Source organism: Haliaeetus albicilla, chromosome 27 (genome assembly GCF_947461875.1).
Source record: "Haliaeetus albicilla chromosome 27, bHalAlb1.1, whole genome shotgun sequence".
Taxonomy (NCBI): domain Eukaryota; kingdom Metazoa; phylum Chordata; class Aves; order Accipitriformes; family Accipitridae; genus Haliaeetus; species Haliaeetus albicilla.
In genome coordinates, this window is record NC_091509.1 from 17,563,562 (window position 1) to 17,581,862 (window position 18,301).

At 40.8% G+C, this 18,301-nt stretch overlaps 2 protein-coding genes across 10 annotated transcripts in view; one reads left to right on the forward strand and one right to left on the reverse strand.

Annotated features, from left to right (window-relative positions):
- HNRNPAB (heterogeneous nuclear ribonucleoprotein A/B) overlaps nt 1–18,301 on the reverse strand; it is a 31,450-nt gene that overhangs the window by 11,795 nt on the left and 1,354 nt on the right. For 3 of the 8 annotated variants that reach the window (XM_069772581.1, XM_069772582.1, XM_069772579.1), the window contains exons 3-8: nt 15,555–15,723; nt 15,312–15,470; nt 14,761–14,892; nt 12,793–12,901; nt 12,547–12,699; nt 12,384–12,468 (exon numbers count right to left, since the gene is read on the reverse strand). In XM_069772581.1, the coding sequence (XP_069628682.1) occupies nt 12,398–12,468; nt 12,547–12,699; nt 12,793–12,901; nt 14,761–14,892; nt 15,312–15,470; nt 15,555–15,723 (793 nt within the window). In that variant the 3' untranslated portion in view covers nt 12,384–12,397. Of the gene's footprint in view, nt 1–11,803; nt 12,129–12,383; nt 12,469–12,546; nt 12,700–12,792; nt 12,902–14,760; nt 14,893–15,311; nt 15,471–15,554; nt 15,724–18,301 lie in introns of those variants that run through there. The other 5 variants (XM_069772585.1, XM_069772586.1, XM_069772583.1 and 2 more) reach the window with 3 other exon arrangements.
- On the forward strand, nt 535–9,729 carry PHYKPL (5-phosphohydroxy-L-lysine phospho-lyase). Of its 2 annotated transcripts, none has more exons than XM_069772577.1 (13): nt 535–659; nt 2,565–2,683; nt 3,520–3,679; nt 4,328–4,402; nt 5,251–5,338; nt 5,433–5,549; nt 5,769–5,851; nt 6,164–6,389; nt 6,658–6,812; nt 7,300–7,389; nt 7,578–7,708; nt 8,115–8,171; nt 9,545–9,729. In XM_069772577.1, the coding sequence occupies exons 1-12, from the start codon at nt 601–603 to the stop codon at nt 8,141–8,143; spliced, it is 1,332 nt and encodes a 443-aa protein (XP_069628678.1). In that variant the 5' UTR covers nt 535–600; the 3' UTR covers nt 8,144–8,171; nt 9,545–9,729. The 2 variants fall into 2 exon arrangements, with proteins under 2 accessions (XP_069628678.1, XP_069628679.1); XM_069772578.1 differs by lacking the exon at nt 535–659 and adding an exon at nt 746–916.

Sequence of the window (18,301 nt, forward strand, 5' to 3'; positions counted from 1 at the left end):
CCACCACCAGTGGTGTAGCCCCACGAGGTACAGTTTGCCCATGAGCTGCCAGCAGCCTTGCAGGACCCCGGTGGATGCAGCCTCTCCCCCGTTCGTGCTACGGGACCTCGGAGCTGAAGTCACCACTCCTGATGCCATAAGCGAAGAGTCCAGCCTCGCAGCCGGAGCAGCCTGAAAGCACGGGTGAGTTCCTCTCCTGCTCCTTGTGAAACCAGCTTCCCTACAGCTGCGTTTTGGATGTGATCGGGGAGGGGCTGGGCTCTCCAAGGGCGGTGCAGGGTTACTGCTGGAGCAGACACGCCTGCGAGCCCCGTGTCCTTGCCCACCTTCTGCTACGTGTCCCGGCCCGGCCCTTCTCCCCGCAGCGGTAACCGGTACCGGTACCGCTTCCCCCGCCCCGGCCCCGACCGAAGGCGGCACCGCCTCTCCGGGGGGGGCGGGCAGCGCTGCGCCGGCAGCTCGGCGCGGCCAGCAGGGGGCGCCGTAGGGCCGGGAGGGGCGGGGCAGGGCGGGCCCCGCCCCTCCCCTCCCCTCCCCTCCCTTCCCTTCCCCGGTCCGCCCCTCCCGGCCCCGGGTCCTTCCGAGGCGGCGAGAGCGGCCATGAGGCCGGCGCAGCGCTCCCGGCAGGAGACCCTGGCCCTGCGGCGGCAGCTCATCGGGTAAGTAAAGTTAAGTGCCGAGGGAGGGAGGGGACGAAGTGCCGCCGTCGTCGCCCCTCGGGCCGGGAGAGCGCTGCCGCCGGGCCGCCCCCTCCCGCCGCGGGGCGCCTGACGTGGCCGGTCGGGCCCCGGCCCGGGAGCGGGTCCCGCTGCCCGTCGGCAGCGGCGGGTTCTGGCCGCTCCGAGCCCGGCCCTCGGACACCCGTCGCGATTGCTGCCGGGGCTGAAATCAAGCGGGTCCCTGCCTGGCCAGCATGGTAGGTCGAAACCAGCAACGTCGCCGGGAAAGTCGGCGCTGTTAGAGTGCAAAGCCCGATTTTACTGGTGTAATTAGCAGTAACTAGCATTTCTTAAGGGGGGGGGGGGGGGGGGGGGGTGTTACGAAACTGAAGTATAAAACCTGTATGATATCTGGCGTGCCTGCTTAAACTTTAAACTGCTTAGAAAGCATTTCCTATCAGCTCAGCCGAAAGCACGAGGTGCAATTGGGCTCACCCACCTGCAGAACTGCCGGAGGCTCGGCAGTGGCACTGCCAGGCGATGCTGGGCTAGGCAGAGGGTCTGGCAGACCTAGTAGTATAGCCTGTCTTTCAGAAAACTTCTTCTTACACCCAAAACGTGATAAAATTAACAACAGATGTCTGCCCAGTTTGATAGAATTAAGCACGAGACTTGGCTCCAAATTTCCCATTGCTTGTGTTGCTTCAACTGACCCCCCAAAAATATTAGTTCTGTAGACTGCTATCAGGAATGGTAGCCAAACTGTTATATTTAACTGTCAGAATGCTTTTGTATTGTTCTTTTTAAATATATGTATATGTGTATATATATATATATATATATTAAAAAAACAAGGCTACTTTAATCTTTATACATTTTATGAATCCAGACGTTGGGCTGAAAGTAAATGCTGGAATGTTAACTGTGCCAGTTACATGAATCTGAAGAATAGCACCCTATGTATTAATCTTTTTGTAACTAACTGATTTGCCCTGCCACTGGGAACAAAGACCCAGCCTCTGTACATGCTTTCTTAGCATCTGTTAAACAGTCAGGATAAGCTTAGAAAAAAACTTGACTGTTTTACCACTCTACTGCTAGCTCACACAGAAAGTATAGGATTCCTATAGGGTAGGGATAGTGAAGCAGTTTCTCATTTTATTGTTGTCTTTTGTTGCTCATTTGACAATGACTTTGTATTTATGATCAAATTGTTTTATTTTTGTATAAGCAGCCTTTTACTAAATGAAGCATAAAAGTTTGGCATTGCCCATCAGAGTCAAATCTCTGCAACTTCTACTTAGGCAGACATGTGTTTCCATTTTACTTGTTTAGCAATTTATTTAAAAAATGAAACAAAACAAACAAACATGCTTAAGTAGACCCAGCCTTATAAAATCACTCAAGGTTTCAAGGTTAGTGAAGCTTTTTACAGATGTAACAATCACCCACACCATACCATCCGGAAAATCAGGACCTTAGCGAGAATAGCAAGAATATAATGAAAACAATCACGAGGTAGGAGACACCAGAGAGGGTTTCAGGAACAGGAAGAGCAGGCAGCATAGACAATAAGGAACTGCAGTTAAGACTGGATAAAATTATAGTGGTAAGTCCTATCCATGTGCAGTGGCTAGATTACCAGTGAAGGATTTTCAGTTCTGAAGCTTGTTTTTTCCCTGCAAATCTTACAAAACTTGACTTGATTTAGAGCACAAGGCCTGTTCTCATCCCCATCCCAAGCTTTGTTTTAGGGGCCAGAAGTAGGATGATGCCATGTGCCGGCAATTGGGGAAATGTCTTTCACTTGATTAACTCACTTAACTGAAAATATTACCAGCAGAATAAACTATGCAACTTTTAGAATTCACTAAGATTTATTTTGCTTTCTGATGCTTGCCATAGCTCTTCTTGCAAGCTGTTTTTTTCTAATGATCCAGTGAAGATCGTAAAGGCAAAAGGCCAGTATATGTACGATGAGAATGGAAGACGATACCTTGACTGCATAAACAACGTCGCTCATGGTAAGTTATGTTATTTGATACCATGTTTTTCTAAGCAGAACAAGGAACAATCACTGCTTTTACCACTGTTGCATTGTGTTGAGGGAGGGATTGTTTAAGTGGAAAAGTGGAAGAAAACTTTCTCGAGCCTACAGTTTGCAAAATTATGATTCACGTTTGAATTTCTGTGTGCGTGAATGTGCTTTCCAGACTCGCTTCCTGTTCTGTCTTCCTAGAAACATACTGGTCTAAAATTCACGGGGGTTTTTTTTCATGAAAGCTCAAGTACAGCACCTAACTGTAAAACTAACAAATGGCTTGATGTTTTGTTGTGTTTGTAAAAGTTACTGCTAAGCATACAGTCACAGGCCCACCGTTGAGTGTGGTGCCTTAATTGTCTATTATGAAGTAGCTGCTGCTTTCTTACAGTATTTGAAATCTCTCTAACTGGTCAGTGCTGTCAATCACACCCCAGCAGGGCTAGTAACTCTTCGATGGAAAAGCTTACCTGCATGTTCCCAAACCCCTAAATTATATAAATGTCTAAATCCAAATATCAAATTAGATACTATTGGTTTTAAAGTATCACTTTCCAGTATTAACTACAAACCTTAAAGTACAGTAGCAGGCAACTTCAAACTTTTGGGGCTGGGGGAAGTTTTTAGAGAAAGCTTACAGGGTTTACTGACATACATTGTCTTCCACCGACAATATTATTAATGCCCCACTCATTAAATACAATCATTAGTGATAATATCTCTGTACTATAAGAGAAATATAAAAGTTATTAATTATGTGAATGAACACCATGGGTTATATGGAAGAACTGTCAAACCACTCTCCACACTCTCTTGCAGTTGGACATTGTCACCCTGATATAGTAAAAGCAGCCCATGAACAAAATCAATTGTTAAATACAAATTCTCGTTACCTTCACGACAATTTGGTCGATTATGCAGAGAGACTTTCAAAAACACTACCTGAGAAGTTATGCATCTTTTATTTTTTGAATTCTGGGTAAGTAAGTTGGGTATATTAGAATTGATACTGTGCTTTCACTAGGTATGTACAGACAAGTAGAGTACTTTCTTATCAGCAGCCAATTGCATGATCTGGCGTGGATCACTAGATACTGACAAAAAACATGGTTTGGCGGTTTTGAAGAAACTGTGGTCCTTTTTAGAACTTCAGTGACTCTGAAGTTCACATTTAGCAAGCTCTCAATCAGGAAACTAAAGTAGTGCTTTATTTAAGGGTTTTATTCTATTTATAAGGCCCTGGACTACAAAACATTAACGTAAATATTTACTGTATCAAGTTTCTGGTCTGACTTCTGAACTGGGAATTACTTCTATTATCAAGATTTTAAATGTAACAATGTGTATCTGGGGGGGAGGCATATTCCCAAGCAAACTACAGCTTAAAAAAAAAAATAAATAAAAATAACTGTTTCCAAAGTAGTTTCTGTACTCCAGCTTTTTAAGATGGATTCTGTTCTGGTGAACAGTCCTACCCTAACAAGTGTTGACTACTAAGGGATCTGTGAATAACATGCATTGAGTTATGTCTGTTTCTCGCAGACACAAACAGCATTGCAAGGGAGGTTAAGAATTTCAAAACTCAAGACAACCACAATGAAACGCTTATCAAATTTTTCAATTGTAGATCTGAAGCGAACGATCTTGCCCTAAGATTGGCACGACAGTATACAAAACATGAGGATGTTATAGTTTTAGACCAGTAAGTACATTGGCAATTTTATCTACTTCGGGGTACAAAGCTCAGTTTTGGTCTGTGGTCAGAGCATTTCTGAAAACCTGTTGTAGTAGAATGACTGTAACCAGGAAGTTGAGGGAAGTAATTTTTCCCTCTGTTCAGTGTTTTGAGACCAGCCCAGAACTATGTCCAGGTTGGCTCTCCAGTACATGACAGACTTTGACATACTTACTGGAAGGAGGCCATCAGTGGCCTGCCACGATGGGTAGGGAGCCACAGGCTTGATAGGTTAAGAAAATTGGATTTGTTCAGCTGTAAGAGACTGCTAGAGGGAGATCTTACTGTAACTACAACTGTCCAATGGGAAGGAGCAGAAAAGATGGAACCAGGCCTGAAGATGTATCGTGACAGGAAGAAAGGCGACAGGCATAAGCTGAAACCTGAGGAATTTTGATGAGACATAGGGAAAAACTCTTCTACCATGAAGGTGGTCAATATTAGAAGAGGATGCCCAGAGAGACTGGAAACTCCATTGTTGGAGGATATTAAGAAGTAGGCCAGACATGTCTCTTCCAGTTATTCTGCAATCTTGTAATACTGCTCGTGACTTACACTGCTGTGATTCTAGTCACTGGTCCAGGCAAACCAGTGACTGAGTACTGTCCCTCTGCATCCCTTATATTCAGATATGCAAAAAAATCCAAATAGTACTAAGCTTATTTATAGAAACTGCAGAGCTGTTCTCAGCTTAAGTGACTGTATTCCCACCAGGTGAGAGAGACTAGCTACTCTTTAGCTATCAGTAATGCTAATCCTAAAGAACTCTTGATACTGAGGAAATTACTGTTTAGTTCTGCTAATTGTTTTTTAAGTGCTTACCATGGACATCTGACATCCTTGATTGACATAAGCCCATATAAATTCAGAAATCTAGAAGGACAAAAGGAATGGGTCCACGTGGTATGTACTTCAGCCTATAACTATCAACTACTTGTCAATTTCACAAGGTCTTATTTATGATATACTGAATATAAGAAACTGTTCCTTTGCATAGGCTCCTGTTCCAGACACATACAGAGGACTTTATAGGGAAGACCATGAAGATTCAGTAACAGCCTATGCTAATGAAGTGAAAAATATTATTGAGCAAGCATATAAGAGAGGCAGAAAGGTAAAAAGTTATTATTTCCTTTGTCTTGTCTTAGAAATGAGCATAGCTGACTGTCAATGCCATTCAGGATTACTGAGCTAAGTGGTATGGACTTGTCAAAAAGAAAAGATCACAGAACGATGCAAGAACCATCTAATGACAAAGAACTTGCTAACTGTTAACACAATTTCCACAACTTTCTGTATTGTGTTCAGATACTACATGCTACATATGTTTCAGATTGCTGCCTTTTTTGTTGAATCTCTGCCAAGCGTGGGTGGTCAAATCATTCCACCAGCAGGCTATTTTCAGAAGGTTGCAGAGTAAGTGGTCACTTGTTATCTTAACTTTTTTAATTTAATGTACTTGCTAAATACAGATGATAGAGAATTTCTCTGCCTGCTGTAGCATACAGCTTGATAGGCAGGACATGGCCTGTGCCTTCATGTTAGAATGTAAACTTACTTAGTATGGCAAAGACCTGCTTTTAAACATATGATACAGAATAAATATAGGCCTGTACAAGTTTGTTTCCTAGAAATTTGCAAAGTAATGCTTTCTGCATGCTCTTAAACATTATGTAAATATTATGTTCCATTTCCTTTTAAGAGACAATAAAATCTGTTATGTTACAGGCACGTGCGCAAGGCAGGAGGTGTATTTATTGCTGACGAAATTCAAGTTGGCTTTGGCAGGGTTGGCAAGCACTTTTGGGCATTCCAGCTTCAGGGAGAAGATTTTATACCTGATATTGTCACTATGGGGAAACCAATAGGAAACGGGCACCCTATTGCCTGTGTAGCAACAACAAAAGAAATTGCAGAAGCATTTGCATCCACAGGTGTAGAGTATTTTAATACAGTAAGTAAATAAGTTTCCCAAACTCTCCTTCTCTACAGGAGTCTTAAGTATTAAAATTAGATAATCATGCAGCATTTTTATTAATCTTTATCATTCCCATTGTTACTGTTTATAGTATTTGTATCTTTCTAGTACATAACTTTGTTTACTGGCTCCATCTGATAAAAATGGCAGTATGCTCATTTTATCACTGAGGCTATACTTTCAGTGACATGACTGCATCTTTCTTCCCTTTCCATGGCTATGTGTGTTCCTTTCCTGAACTCAGTTTGGAGGAAACCCTGTCTCATGTGCAATTGGATTAGCTGTGTTGGATGTGATTGAGAAAGAACAACTTCAGGCTCATGCCACAGAAGTAGGCAACTTCTTGATGAAGCTCCTGAAGGAGCAGAAAATCAAGCATCCCATCATTGGTGATGTCAGGTATTAGTGCCTTATTTACATTTTTAGCTGCCTTTTGTTTGGTTCAGTCAGTCAAACAACTCAGTCCAACCAATGTGGTTTTAAGAAATTCATTAAATCTGTGTTTTCAGCAAAAAATCAACAGCCTGCTGTACATTAGATCAAAACAAACTTGAGCTTATTTGCCACTCTAGGCCAGTACTGCTTTATTGATTTATTAGTTACTAAAGGAATCTACTTTCCTGTTTGAACTCTTACTTCAAGTGCACAAAGAACAGCATTAATCAGCTGGATGGAAAATATGCTTAAAGTCATGTCCTGCACTGCCATAGTTTATACTGTATTACTACGTTTCTTCAGAACAGCAATACCTTTTCTATCACTAGCCAAACATCAAGTAATTCTCATGCAGTAAAGGTTTGGTCTCACAAATACCTTTCTCAATGGTTTTAGTTCACTTGCAGTTCCTTCCTCTGACACAGATTGACTATTTTTATTTCTTTTAAAGGGGTTCTGGCTTATTCATTGGAGTAGACTTAATCAAGGATCAAGCACAAAGGACCCCAGCCACAGAAGAAGCAGAGCATCTAATAACAAGGTACAAGCAAGCACACAATTACAAAGTAACCTTGCCACTCAATAGTTGTTAACATATAGCCAACTGGCAGAAAAAGAAACCAGTCTGTGTACAAAGGCATTGTCTGGACAGCCTGCATGCTGATGCTTTTAAGTTTTTCTGAACTACATGCAAAGGTAAACATAATTCTTTGTTATTGCTCTTTCCAGACTTAAGGAAGAATATATTCTACTGAGTACAGATGGGCCAGGAAGAAATGTGCTTAAATTCAAGCCCCCAATGTGCTTCAACATGGAGGATGCAAAATTTGTTGTGGACACAATTGACAAGCTACTAACAGGTAATACAGGTCAAAACTGCCTTGCAGAGGGTTGCTGTCAATTCTGAGCCTGCTTTTCAGAAGTGCTAAAACAGACCCAAGGTGGCAGATGCTCAGCACATAGGAAACACAAGCTTAGCCTTCACTTCTAACTTATTGTTTTAAAGTTCTGTTAGAGAACTATTTACTCCACAGATGCATATGCCTTTCAAAATAGCTTTGCTGTGGCAGAGGTTAAAGTGTTTACCTATCTGAACAAGGGCAACTGGTACAAGCTGTCCAAATTTCATTCTTGAAAGCCGTAATCTGTGTGCATTTGCCACTTAGCTTTTTATACAATTCCTGCACGCTCAGTGTTAACCAAGTTTGAGACAAGTTTTTGCACTAAGTCATGAGTTTGCTGCATTGTTGCTTATTCTCTCTCCAGACATGGAAAAGGAACGTCTGAACCAATAGAAAACATCCACTTGTTCTACCTGAGCAGGTATTTATCTATATTTACCCTTTTCTATTTAAAAGCCATGGTCCCTAAACATAACTTCACAAGCATCTTGTGAATGGTCTGAGGACCAAGCTTCCTCAGAGATGCTTTTACTTGAAGTTAGTTTGCAGGAATTTCTGGCAATCTAGAAGCATGACAGACCAGACTTGTGTACATCTGCCATTCACAGCTACCTTCTATCAGAGTCTGACACTTCTATTAACACTATATGTATTCATTTGTTTGTAAGCTAGGTCTAACATGTCCCAGAAATGCCTACCAGTAACTAGAGCATGCTATGCTTGTCTGGGAAGCTTTAAGAGTGACTAGGTGTAACTCTGGGTATGCAAATGACATGCACATCAAGATAAAAAACCATAGCTTTTATGCTAGCTGCTCAGTGCCATAAGTCTCTAGACAGAAGCTGTTCCAGCTGCCTAACCACTTCTCAGCAAGTCTCCCCTTAACTGCCCGTAAAGGCAGGAGCACCATACATTCTGCATGCCACAATTTGGGAACCTCCACTTATGCTAAGAGCTTTATGAAGAGCTGTAAACACTACTTTTACTTAACAACTGACTTTGAAGTAGTATTGCCTTCTGTTCTCTTGAGCATTTTTGACTACTTTGTAGGATCATTTCCGGTTCATGGCTGTTATCTCACACTTGAGCATCAGTTTACCCCTATACTCAGAAGTTTGTGGGCATCAGTAAGACTGAGTCCTGTTAAGTCTTCCAAGCCTTTTCAATCTTAGTTATCTGTTGAGGTCCCCTCTATAGCTTGCTTACAGAGAGCTGCAATGCACTGCCACATGCTCACAAGCACAGTGTACACTTACAGTTAACACCTCACTTACAACACCCTTTGGTACACTTAGTACTTCTTCAGCCTACTCTGACTAAAAGACAACCAAGTGTTTTTTAACCAAGTGCCCAGTTAAACTCTAGGTACCTATACAGGAATGTACCTAATGTAATCACTGGTGGCCTCAACCACCACACTAGATTCAGTGCTAAGGCCCTGAGAAACATGCTTTTAGTTCAGTGCAATATTAGTATAGCAGGCACGAGAAAAATGTGTTAATATTTTATTTAGCAAGTTAATGGAAAGACATACAGCTGTTTGTACTACTTACTTCTTGAGAACAGAAAGGTTACTCAACAGTGCCAGTTTAACTTAGAGGCCTAATGACTTAATGTGCTTGTCTGCAATCTAAACTAAGCAAGAAAAATACCTTTATTTTCTACAGGAAACCAAGAATGCAAAAAGCCTCTTACTAAGTACAGTACTAGTATGACACTTACATATAATGTAAGCGAAAATTCCTTTTAATGATGCTTTTACAAAAAAACCATAACATTTTTTTCTTTCCATAGGTTTCAAACAATGTTCAAGATCTACTACTAAGAAACATTATTCTACTGTAATAATGCACATTTAATCATCATCCTAGCATGTCTTAGACCAGATAAGTTACTTTTGATTTTGTTATTTTCAGTTATCTTGTTATTAGTAAAAGCTTTAGGAGAAATAAATTTTACAAGAGCTTGTTTCAACTCTGGCAGAAGTGTGGAATTGGCTTTCATTTAAAACAGCATATATAAAACTTATTATAAAGGAATATATTTCTAGTAGCTACTATAAACTACATTTTCTAAACTCATGCTCTTTCAGGTTATAAATTTTGCAGATCAAGATGAGCCAATGGGTTCTGTTATTTTTTTTTTAAATCTGCCACTACAGATGCAAATGCCATTCTAGCTGCCAGTACACCCAGTCCTTCCCAGGCTCCTCTGACCAGTTTCAGTAGCCAGTTTCATAACAAGGTCCCTAGTAGCACTATATTTAACAAATGGTCTCAGTGACCAGATTAAGTCAAAAACTTCAGTCCCAAATTCATATCATCAAATGCATGAGGAACAGACAGCTGAGGGCCATGACTCCCAAACAGGTTCTTACAAAATATTCTGTCCTCAAGAAATATCCAAGTAGGATTAGTAAATTAAGAGTACGTTACAGCCATAAGCAACAACCTTGTGTACAAGCCCTTGCTTTCACCAGGCAATTACATGTTCTTTGTATCACAAACTTTTCATGCAAAGAAGAAAGGGAAAGCCAGCTCTGCATTTAAGTACCACTATCCTCTATTTCTGCTTAAGGCCACATCACCTGTCAAGGAAGCATTACCTGAGAACCTACTTCCAAAAAAACAGCAAAATAACAGCCAGCTGACAAACTATTGCTAAGACACTAGCCAGAAGTACTGCAGCAGTATGGTCCTGATACTATCCAAACTCCCTGTTGGTGGGCAAAACTGTTGCTAGAAAAACATTCTGCTACCCCTTATTTCATAAGAAAACAAGTAAAAAAAATATGCAATAAAGCTTTTCAATTTTAAATCTTGAGACAGTAATACTTTTAAATACTGTACTCATTTGTTTCAGTGGTCTTCAATTTTTTTTTATTTGCAAGTTGGGCATTAGGTTACAGACTCCAGCTGTAAAGTTGTCATGTCAACTATCAGATTTAAAGTCTGATTCATCTTTTTTATACTCAAGATTTCCACTTAACCCCAGAAAAGTCTTACAGACTTCTAACTTTACAGCAAGTTTTTCTTTTCAAGGACAGCCAGCAGGGAGCAGCATATTATAGTCCCTGGAGGAATAGCTGCATCCCTTGTTAGAAAAAAAACTGAAAGAGTCACTAGTAACATCTGTTTATGTCTTGTCTGAGTTACTTGGTTCAATTCCATTTCTGGTTCCCATGTGTTCAAATAGAATTTACTACAAGAAAAAAATTGTCAGATTTTAGCTTTAAAAGGAAAGTAAAAATCCAACCAATTACTGCAACAAAGATTAGAAGTTTACTTTGTGCAGCAGCGCTTGCTACTTATTTATAAATCTGAGATCTGATTCTGCAGCAAGCCAGGCAAATCACATGATAGTTATTGCCTTAAAATAGTGGTAAACTAGTCAAAAAAGGAGAGCATATTTCTAGCTGGTCACTTATCTCTAAAGAAAGAGATCATGTTTTGTTGTTTTTCCACCCACAACTTTAGTGGAAGTTCTTTTAGCCTGTTTTGATACACAAAAAGGCTGCAAAAATTCAGACTTTGCATTGGTAATTTTATGTCTGTCTAACCTGTCTTTCAAGGCAGGTATACATACTATTAAGAACTTGTAGAAAAGTCTCAGGTTCAAGAGAGTGAAACATGAAGGAAGTGCAGCTAGCTTCTTGCACGCCTCTTAGCTTCCTCCAGCAATGCTGTCTAGACTCCCAAGCCCTACCTGAAACCTATGCCTCTGGCTCCTCCTAGCAGAGCCCTACAATGGAGACACAACCACAGTTATGCTGAGCCTCTGTCCTTGTCCAGGACATGAGCCACCAGCACAGCCTCCACAACAGCTGGGGCTTTCCACCTGAGTCCTCTTCCATAACCTCCAGGCAGAAGTGACTGCAGTTTTTAGCTGCCACTTAACTGCAAGCGAGCACAACTACCAATACAGCCTTCTAGTTTCAAGATTAAAAACATTTAAGCACAACTCTTCATCTATCAAGGTACTGCCATGAACTAAGTTCTGGGAACAGTATACTGGCATTTTACTAATACAATAGCTGAAAAATGGCACAAGACACTAGATTACGCCTTTTTTATTTCAAAAGCTAGGATAGCTTCAATATCCATGTCATGGTGAATCAGAACACATGTAAAATACCTTACAATACATTAGATTCCAAAAAGGTACCAAAAAGTACAGTAAAATTAACACTTCCATTACAGGAAATGTATGACACAAAAACAATACAAAATAAAAAGGTGGAAAGTGACACTGGTTCCCTAAGATGCATCTCATTCTGTACAACTGGAGTAATGCAGAGTCCATAGTTAACTCCAAGAGGCAGTCCCTAGATGCAGAGCTGCAGCTTTAAGCAGACCCTCAAAATCAGTTTCAGTTTAACCTATTAATAAAATCATTAATTAATATCTTCAGCAAGGCTGAAATTTACACACCACACTGTCTAGACAACTAGTTATCTGTAAGTATTAAACATGTAAAACATTTCCAGGGAGCTCTTCCAAGTAAGATGCACATTTAACAGGCCATAGAAATTTATTGTAAAGTTAAATTTGGTACAGAACTGAAATATCCATCTACAGCATTGTATACAAAACCTATGCAGTCATTTTCCAAAAGAGACCATGCCACTGCATACCTGAATAAGTTTGATCAATATGGCTTGTAGTTATTCTGATGACCACCACGTCTTGGTGTCTTCCCATAATTTGCACTGCCTTGACCTATGAACAAGAGAACAAATGCATTAAACTGCTAATTAGTTACGCTTGCTTATACCCAATACAGTTCTCTTTACTTACTGTAATCATAGCCTGGTCCATATCCATAATACCCATATCCTGAATAATCATAGCCTCCATAGCCACCATAACCTTGCTGATAGCCGTATCCTTGATTCCCATAACCCTGGTTCCAGTAATTGCCATAACCTTGATTCCAATTTTGACTTTGAGCTATAGAAGGGAAAACCATCCACAAAATCCCATTTTAGTACACACAGCTTATTTAGAATGTGTCCATACTAAAGTAGTGCGTGTAGTACTTACCGCCGCCTCTTCCACCTCTGCCTCTTCCTCCATAGCTACCTCTTCCTCCACCACTACTGAACTGTTGCTGCTGGTATACTTCTTTTGGCTGTGCTACCTTAATCTCGCACTGAAATAAAAAACAAGGAAGAGTATGTATACTGTCTTACAGCAGCAGCAGCACCCAACCTAACCACCTAGGAAAGCCAGAGGTTACTCTGGAGGCAAAGGAAGTATACATGCTGTGCTCCCTATCATGTGAGCAGAACTAATGCATATCCAGAAGCATCTGATATATTGTGCCACCACCTGGGCAAAGGTAAGTCACTGACAGCCATTTCAAGCAGGCCACTGCTTTCAGAGTATTTTACACCACCTATTCCCTACCATCAACTCCCAGATGGAAGACAAAGGTAAGTCATTATTGGCCATTTAAAGCAGGCCACTGCTTTCAGAGTATTTTATACCACCTATTCCCTACCATCAACTCCCAGATGGAAAACAAAGGTTAAATCATTATTGCCCATACAAAGCAGGCCACTGCTTGCAGAGTATTTTATTACTGCCTATTCTCCACTATGAAGTCCCCCGTGGAAGAGGTGCTGAGGCCACCCCAGCATAGCTGCTGCTCCTGTAGGAGCTGCAAGGCTGCCTGCCCTCTGTCCTGGCACAACCTCCAAGATGAGGCTGTTGCTATTGGACAGCTTCACCTGAGCAGCCCTGGATGAACAAGGGTCTGAGAAATGTACCAGAAAAAGTTCTCCTGGCAACCCTCATATACCCTATACACCAAATATTGTGTTGGACTGTACAGTACACCTACCAACACTTGAAATCATCACTTATCAAATACTAAGAACAGCTACAAACAACCAGAATTGACATTTCCAAGACAGGTTCCCAAGCTGCAGTTCAAGCTGTCAGCCAGCTTCCTAGTTCCTGAATCTGTGCACAGTCCAAGATGAAAGCTGCTGCTGCTGTGAAAGGAACAACTCCCTATGACAGCAGCACCTCAGCAAGCCTGGCTTGGAATTCTTCACTACAAGACCTTTAAGGTAACCTGCTCTTTTTATTATCACTATGACACAAAAACAAGCCATAGTTACAAGACACAAGTATGATTTCTCAGCTCCCTTGGCACATAAGCATTCACCTCTCCTGAAAACAAACTTTATTGCTAACTAGAGTGTCTTGTCAACAACCAGTGCAATTAGGTTTGCCAAAGTTTATTCTGTGCTGTGTCAAGACCAGTCTTAAACTGAGTGCAATCTAAGTCACTGTGTCAGACAGTATGACCAGATCTGATAGGCCTTTGAAGTTAGTGTGTGGTCAAGCACTGAGGGAAAAGCGATACCTCCAGCCAGCACACATCATTTGCCTCCAGTCCTCTTCTCCTTAGCTTGACACTCTATCAGCTATTCCCACAGATGACCAGTCAGCTGTTCAGAGCATCTCACCACTTTTACAGTAGTTCACATAACAAGCTGACCAATTACAAGTTACCATAAGCATACATTTACACTCTGGATTCTTGTATTGGGTTTACATGACAATGTTTTGGTAGCAGGAGGCACCAGAAGCTGCACCCATGTCAGACAGTCAGTTTCAGCTTACAGTTAGTGTCTGTAAGTCTCAAATTTAGGCAAATGCTCTATGCTGAAAATAGGTACATATCTGTTGAAATGGCTTATATTGCTAGACTGATAAATAAGCCAGTTTTTCCACCTGTATTTAATGAATGCAATTAGATACTTTACATACAAAGCCCCTAGAACAGAGCAAGTATTAAAGCCACAAGTACTGGCAAGGAAACTTCGTAGCCTCTGTGACTGAACTTACAGCAAAACACCCCTGTGGTAAACTGCAAGCTGTCCTTATTGTAATTTTTCTATCTTGAGAGCAGAGGTCTACAAAATCCTTTTCAGATTACAGATGTAGTGGTATTATGCTTAATAACTTGGACAAAGATTTACAAGTCAAAGTGTCTACCTTGCTTCCACTGACGTTATGGAATTTCTTCTCCAAAACCTTCTTCACCGGATCCTCTTCCTTGAAAGTGATGAACACAAACCCCCTCCTTTTGTTGGTCTTTGGATCCATGGGAAGTTCAATTGCTTCAATCTGAAGACATGAAATACTATTTTCAGACTGGTATTTTAGCAGAACTGTTAAACGCATGGCATTTGGGACAGTAAAACTGTAGGTTTCCTATCTATGCATATTATGCAACACCAAAGTTGCAATATTCTTTCTATGCTAACATTGGCTTTCAGACCAGAGGTTTCAATTTTACAAGTCTTAAAACAATTTTAACATCAGATAAAATGGTTTGAGTTAAAGACAAGGGTATCTATAACTAGCAATGGAAGCATCTAGTGCAGTATGTGCCTTCCTTGCTCTCAAGATGGGAAACCTCTGGATTAGTTACAAAAGGCTTGATACATCTGAAATTAATTTAATTTGCAACATCCAAATTATTAGTAAACTAAACAGCAACTGAGACTATAGTTATCTTAGTAAACACTGAAACCATTACACACCTCTCCAAACTCTCCGAAGTATTCCCTGATTTTCTCTTCTGTGGCTTCTGGGTTTAGTCCACCAACAAATATTTTCTTCACTGGATCCTTTTTCATTGCCATGGCCTTCTTGGGGTCAATTAGTCGTCCATCTAGCCTGTGTTCTTTCTGTTCCAGAACCTGAAAGATAGTTTGATGTGATTAACTCAAGCTGAAAAGTTTCTCCTAGAAGTTAAGAATCTGAAATACGAAGCTTAAATTCACCTTTTCAACACTCCCAGGTTCTTTGAAGAGAATAAATCCAAAGCCTCTGGATCTTCCTGTGTTAGGGTCCATCTTTATCGTACAGTCGGTTACCTCACCAAATTTGGTGAAGTAATCTTTCAAGTCTTTTTTGCTTGTATCCCAACTGAGGCCACCAACAAACATCTTCCTGAAATTTCAAAGAGATAAGCTATTTAGATTCAGGAAGTACTACAGAAAAGCACATGCAGCAAGATGCTCACAGTGGTACACACCCCAGCAGCATTGTCAGAAACAGGACCAACTCTTGCAAGTTAAATACTTTTGCATCTTGTCAAAAGTTAGTGGCACTAAAGGAGTGCACAAGAATGGGTTCCACCGCTCCCTGAGGGAATGACACAATGCACCCTGAATTTTAATACAGGTATAAGAAACAGCAAAAATTGCCTAAAATATTCCTCACCAGTAACTTACATTCTTTCAACAGTATTCAGTTATTTGCAACAAAGCAGTACTGATTATCAAGTACCACCAACTCAGTTTTTTGAAAGAACCTCGAATCATTCCTACTGCTTTGAAAGCATTCAGGATAGAACAAGGCATCAAAAGCAAAGTACTTGAGCTCTTTGAGGATTTGGACAAATGGCTGTAAAAATTTTAGTCCTAAGAACAATCTGCAAAATTTAAACCAGGTATCTGTGTCCTCCAAGAACAGTCACATACAACAGGTGGGACTTTGGACCTGCCTTAACTACTATGTTGTGCATTTCTTCCTGCTTAGTTACTGAATCTACTTCTGTCTTCACCAGTACGACAGGAGTATCTCCACTATTAGTCTTTACTTGCATGAATGGCCAATACAATACCTTCCCTGCCCACTTTCCAACACAAAATATCCTCTGAAGCATCTCAAAGAACTAAATACTAGTGAAGCACAATACAGAAGTGAATCTAACAAATAAAACTTAGGTAAGTCAATAAGGCACTTTTCAAATGCCTCACTTCAAATGAAAACATTAATAACACGGCTGTATTTTCTATTTTCATAGTTTCCAAGGTAACAAACTAAGCTTTTAAAAGCATTCGAGCCTTTTTATCTAACTATAGACTAAAGCAGTTTAAGTTGTCATTACTCTGTTTAGAGGCAACCTAGATTTGGCACTAGAAGCTAGCAGCACTTTAGAAACTAGACTATGTTTAAATAAAATTGGCTTTTGGTGTTTATGTGTAACTTTGATTTGCTAGAACTAACATCCATTTATGTTCAAAAGGCAATATGAGAAAAAAACTATACATGCTTTTTTTTTGCCTTTTTTCCTTAAACTGGGTGAAACCATACCCCTTGAAGGCTAAACCCTTATTTTTTCAGAAGATCAAGCTGTGCACTCTTAACTGACAGTGCAGCGTGATACATAGGGTCTAAGTAAAGTCTGTGTGCTTCCTGCAGCCATTACTATAGAGCCTTACAGAAAAGACATTACAAAGTCTACTAAGCCTTTCGATAACAAGTGAAAGAAAGGTAACTTGAGGGATTCCTTCTCATCACAACAGCTTACTGATCAAGCATAACTGCTGTAATCTGTACAGACTGACAGTGGCTTTCCCATAGCATACCCTGTCATCATTGACTACACTTGCGGAATGATCAAGAGAAATTCAATGGTTGGGGGATGACAGGAATTTGTCCAGAGGCAGCTTTAGCTGCTTTATGCCATCGGGTTGGAGCTGTGGTATGCACACAGATACTGCCACATGCTAAATTCACCTCTTACTACATCCATAGATATTAAGCTTTGTAATTTACAGTCCTTTGTTTTGTAATTGGAATGATTGATACCTACATCTATTTAAGTAACAGAAAATAGAGCCCTTGAAATTAGGACCAAATTCCTAGTATTTGACTTCGACTTCGCCTTCAGACGCCCCACAAACTGGGCAATTTCACTCTTAACATAGTCTCTTTTTTTCCTCCTCAGTGTATTAGTGCAGCTGAATCAAAGCATGTTTCAGCTCTTAACAAAATACTCTGATGTCAGCACCCTGAACTCTGCCTTGGACAGCTCTTGTTTTAGCACAGCACTAGATTTTCCACATAGGTCAATCCCTCCTACTTTTCTTATAAGTTCCATTTTACACGGATTTGGGGTTGAAACTTGTCACTTCTTATGCAAGAAAGGGAAAGAGCATCACCCACTTTTCAGGGCAGAAAACGTGAAGTTAAAAGAAAATTCACGCACAGCTAAGAGGCCTGGTTCTCAATCCTTATAGTGTCTGTAAAAGGTACATCCAGCCCTAGCTTATAGGAAACTTGTGCAAGTCTCACTCCTTTCCTTACAGCCAAAATCTGTTATGCTACTGTGGCTTCAGCTCTCTGTTCAACTTAAGGGATCTGACCCTCTGGTTCAGGGCCCACGGATAACAAAGGGAGTTCCAATTAAATACATGGAATAGCTTGAATCACAAAGACCCGCTTGAGAAACAGGCAGGTAATTTTTCAAGTCAAGCATATAAACAGACCAACTATGATAGGACAGAAATTACTCTTTTGTACACAAGGATGGCACTACCAAAACACAGCGAAACTACGCTGACGCCCTCCAACATCACTTGCAAGAGATAAGCCGTTTTCTGACAACGTTGCGAAGAAGTACACCAAAACCGTTCTTACTGGTTTAAACACACCGCACATCGTCTCCATCACGCTGTTTTTCTCTTTACTCCCTCCACAAATACTTGGCTTACCCCGACTAGCTTCCAAAGCCAGGATT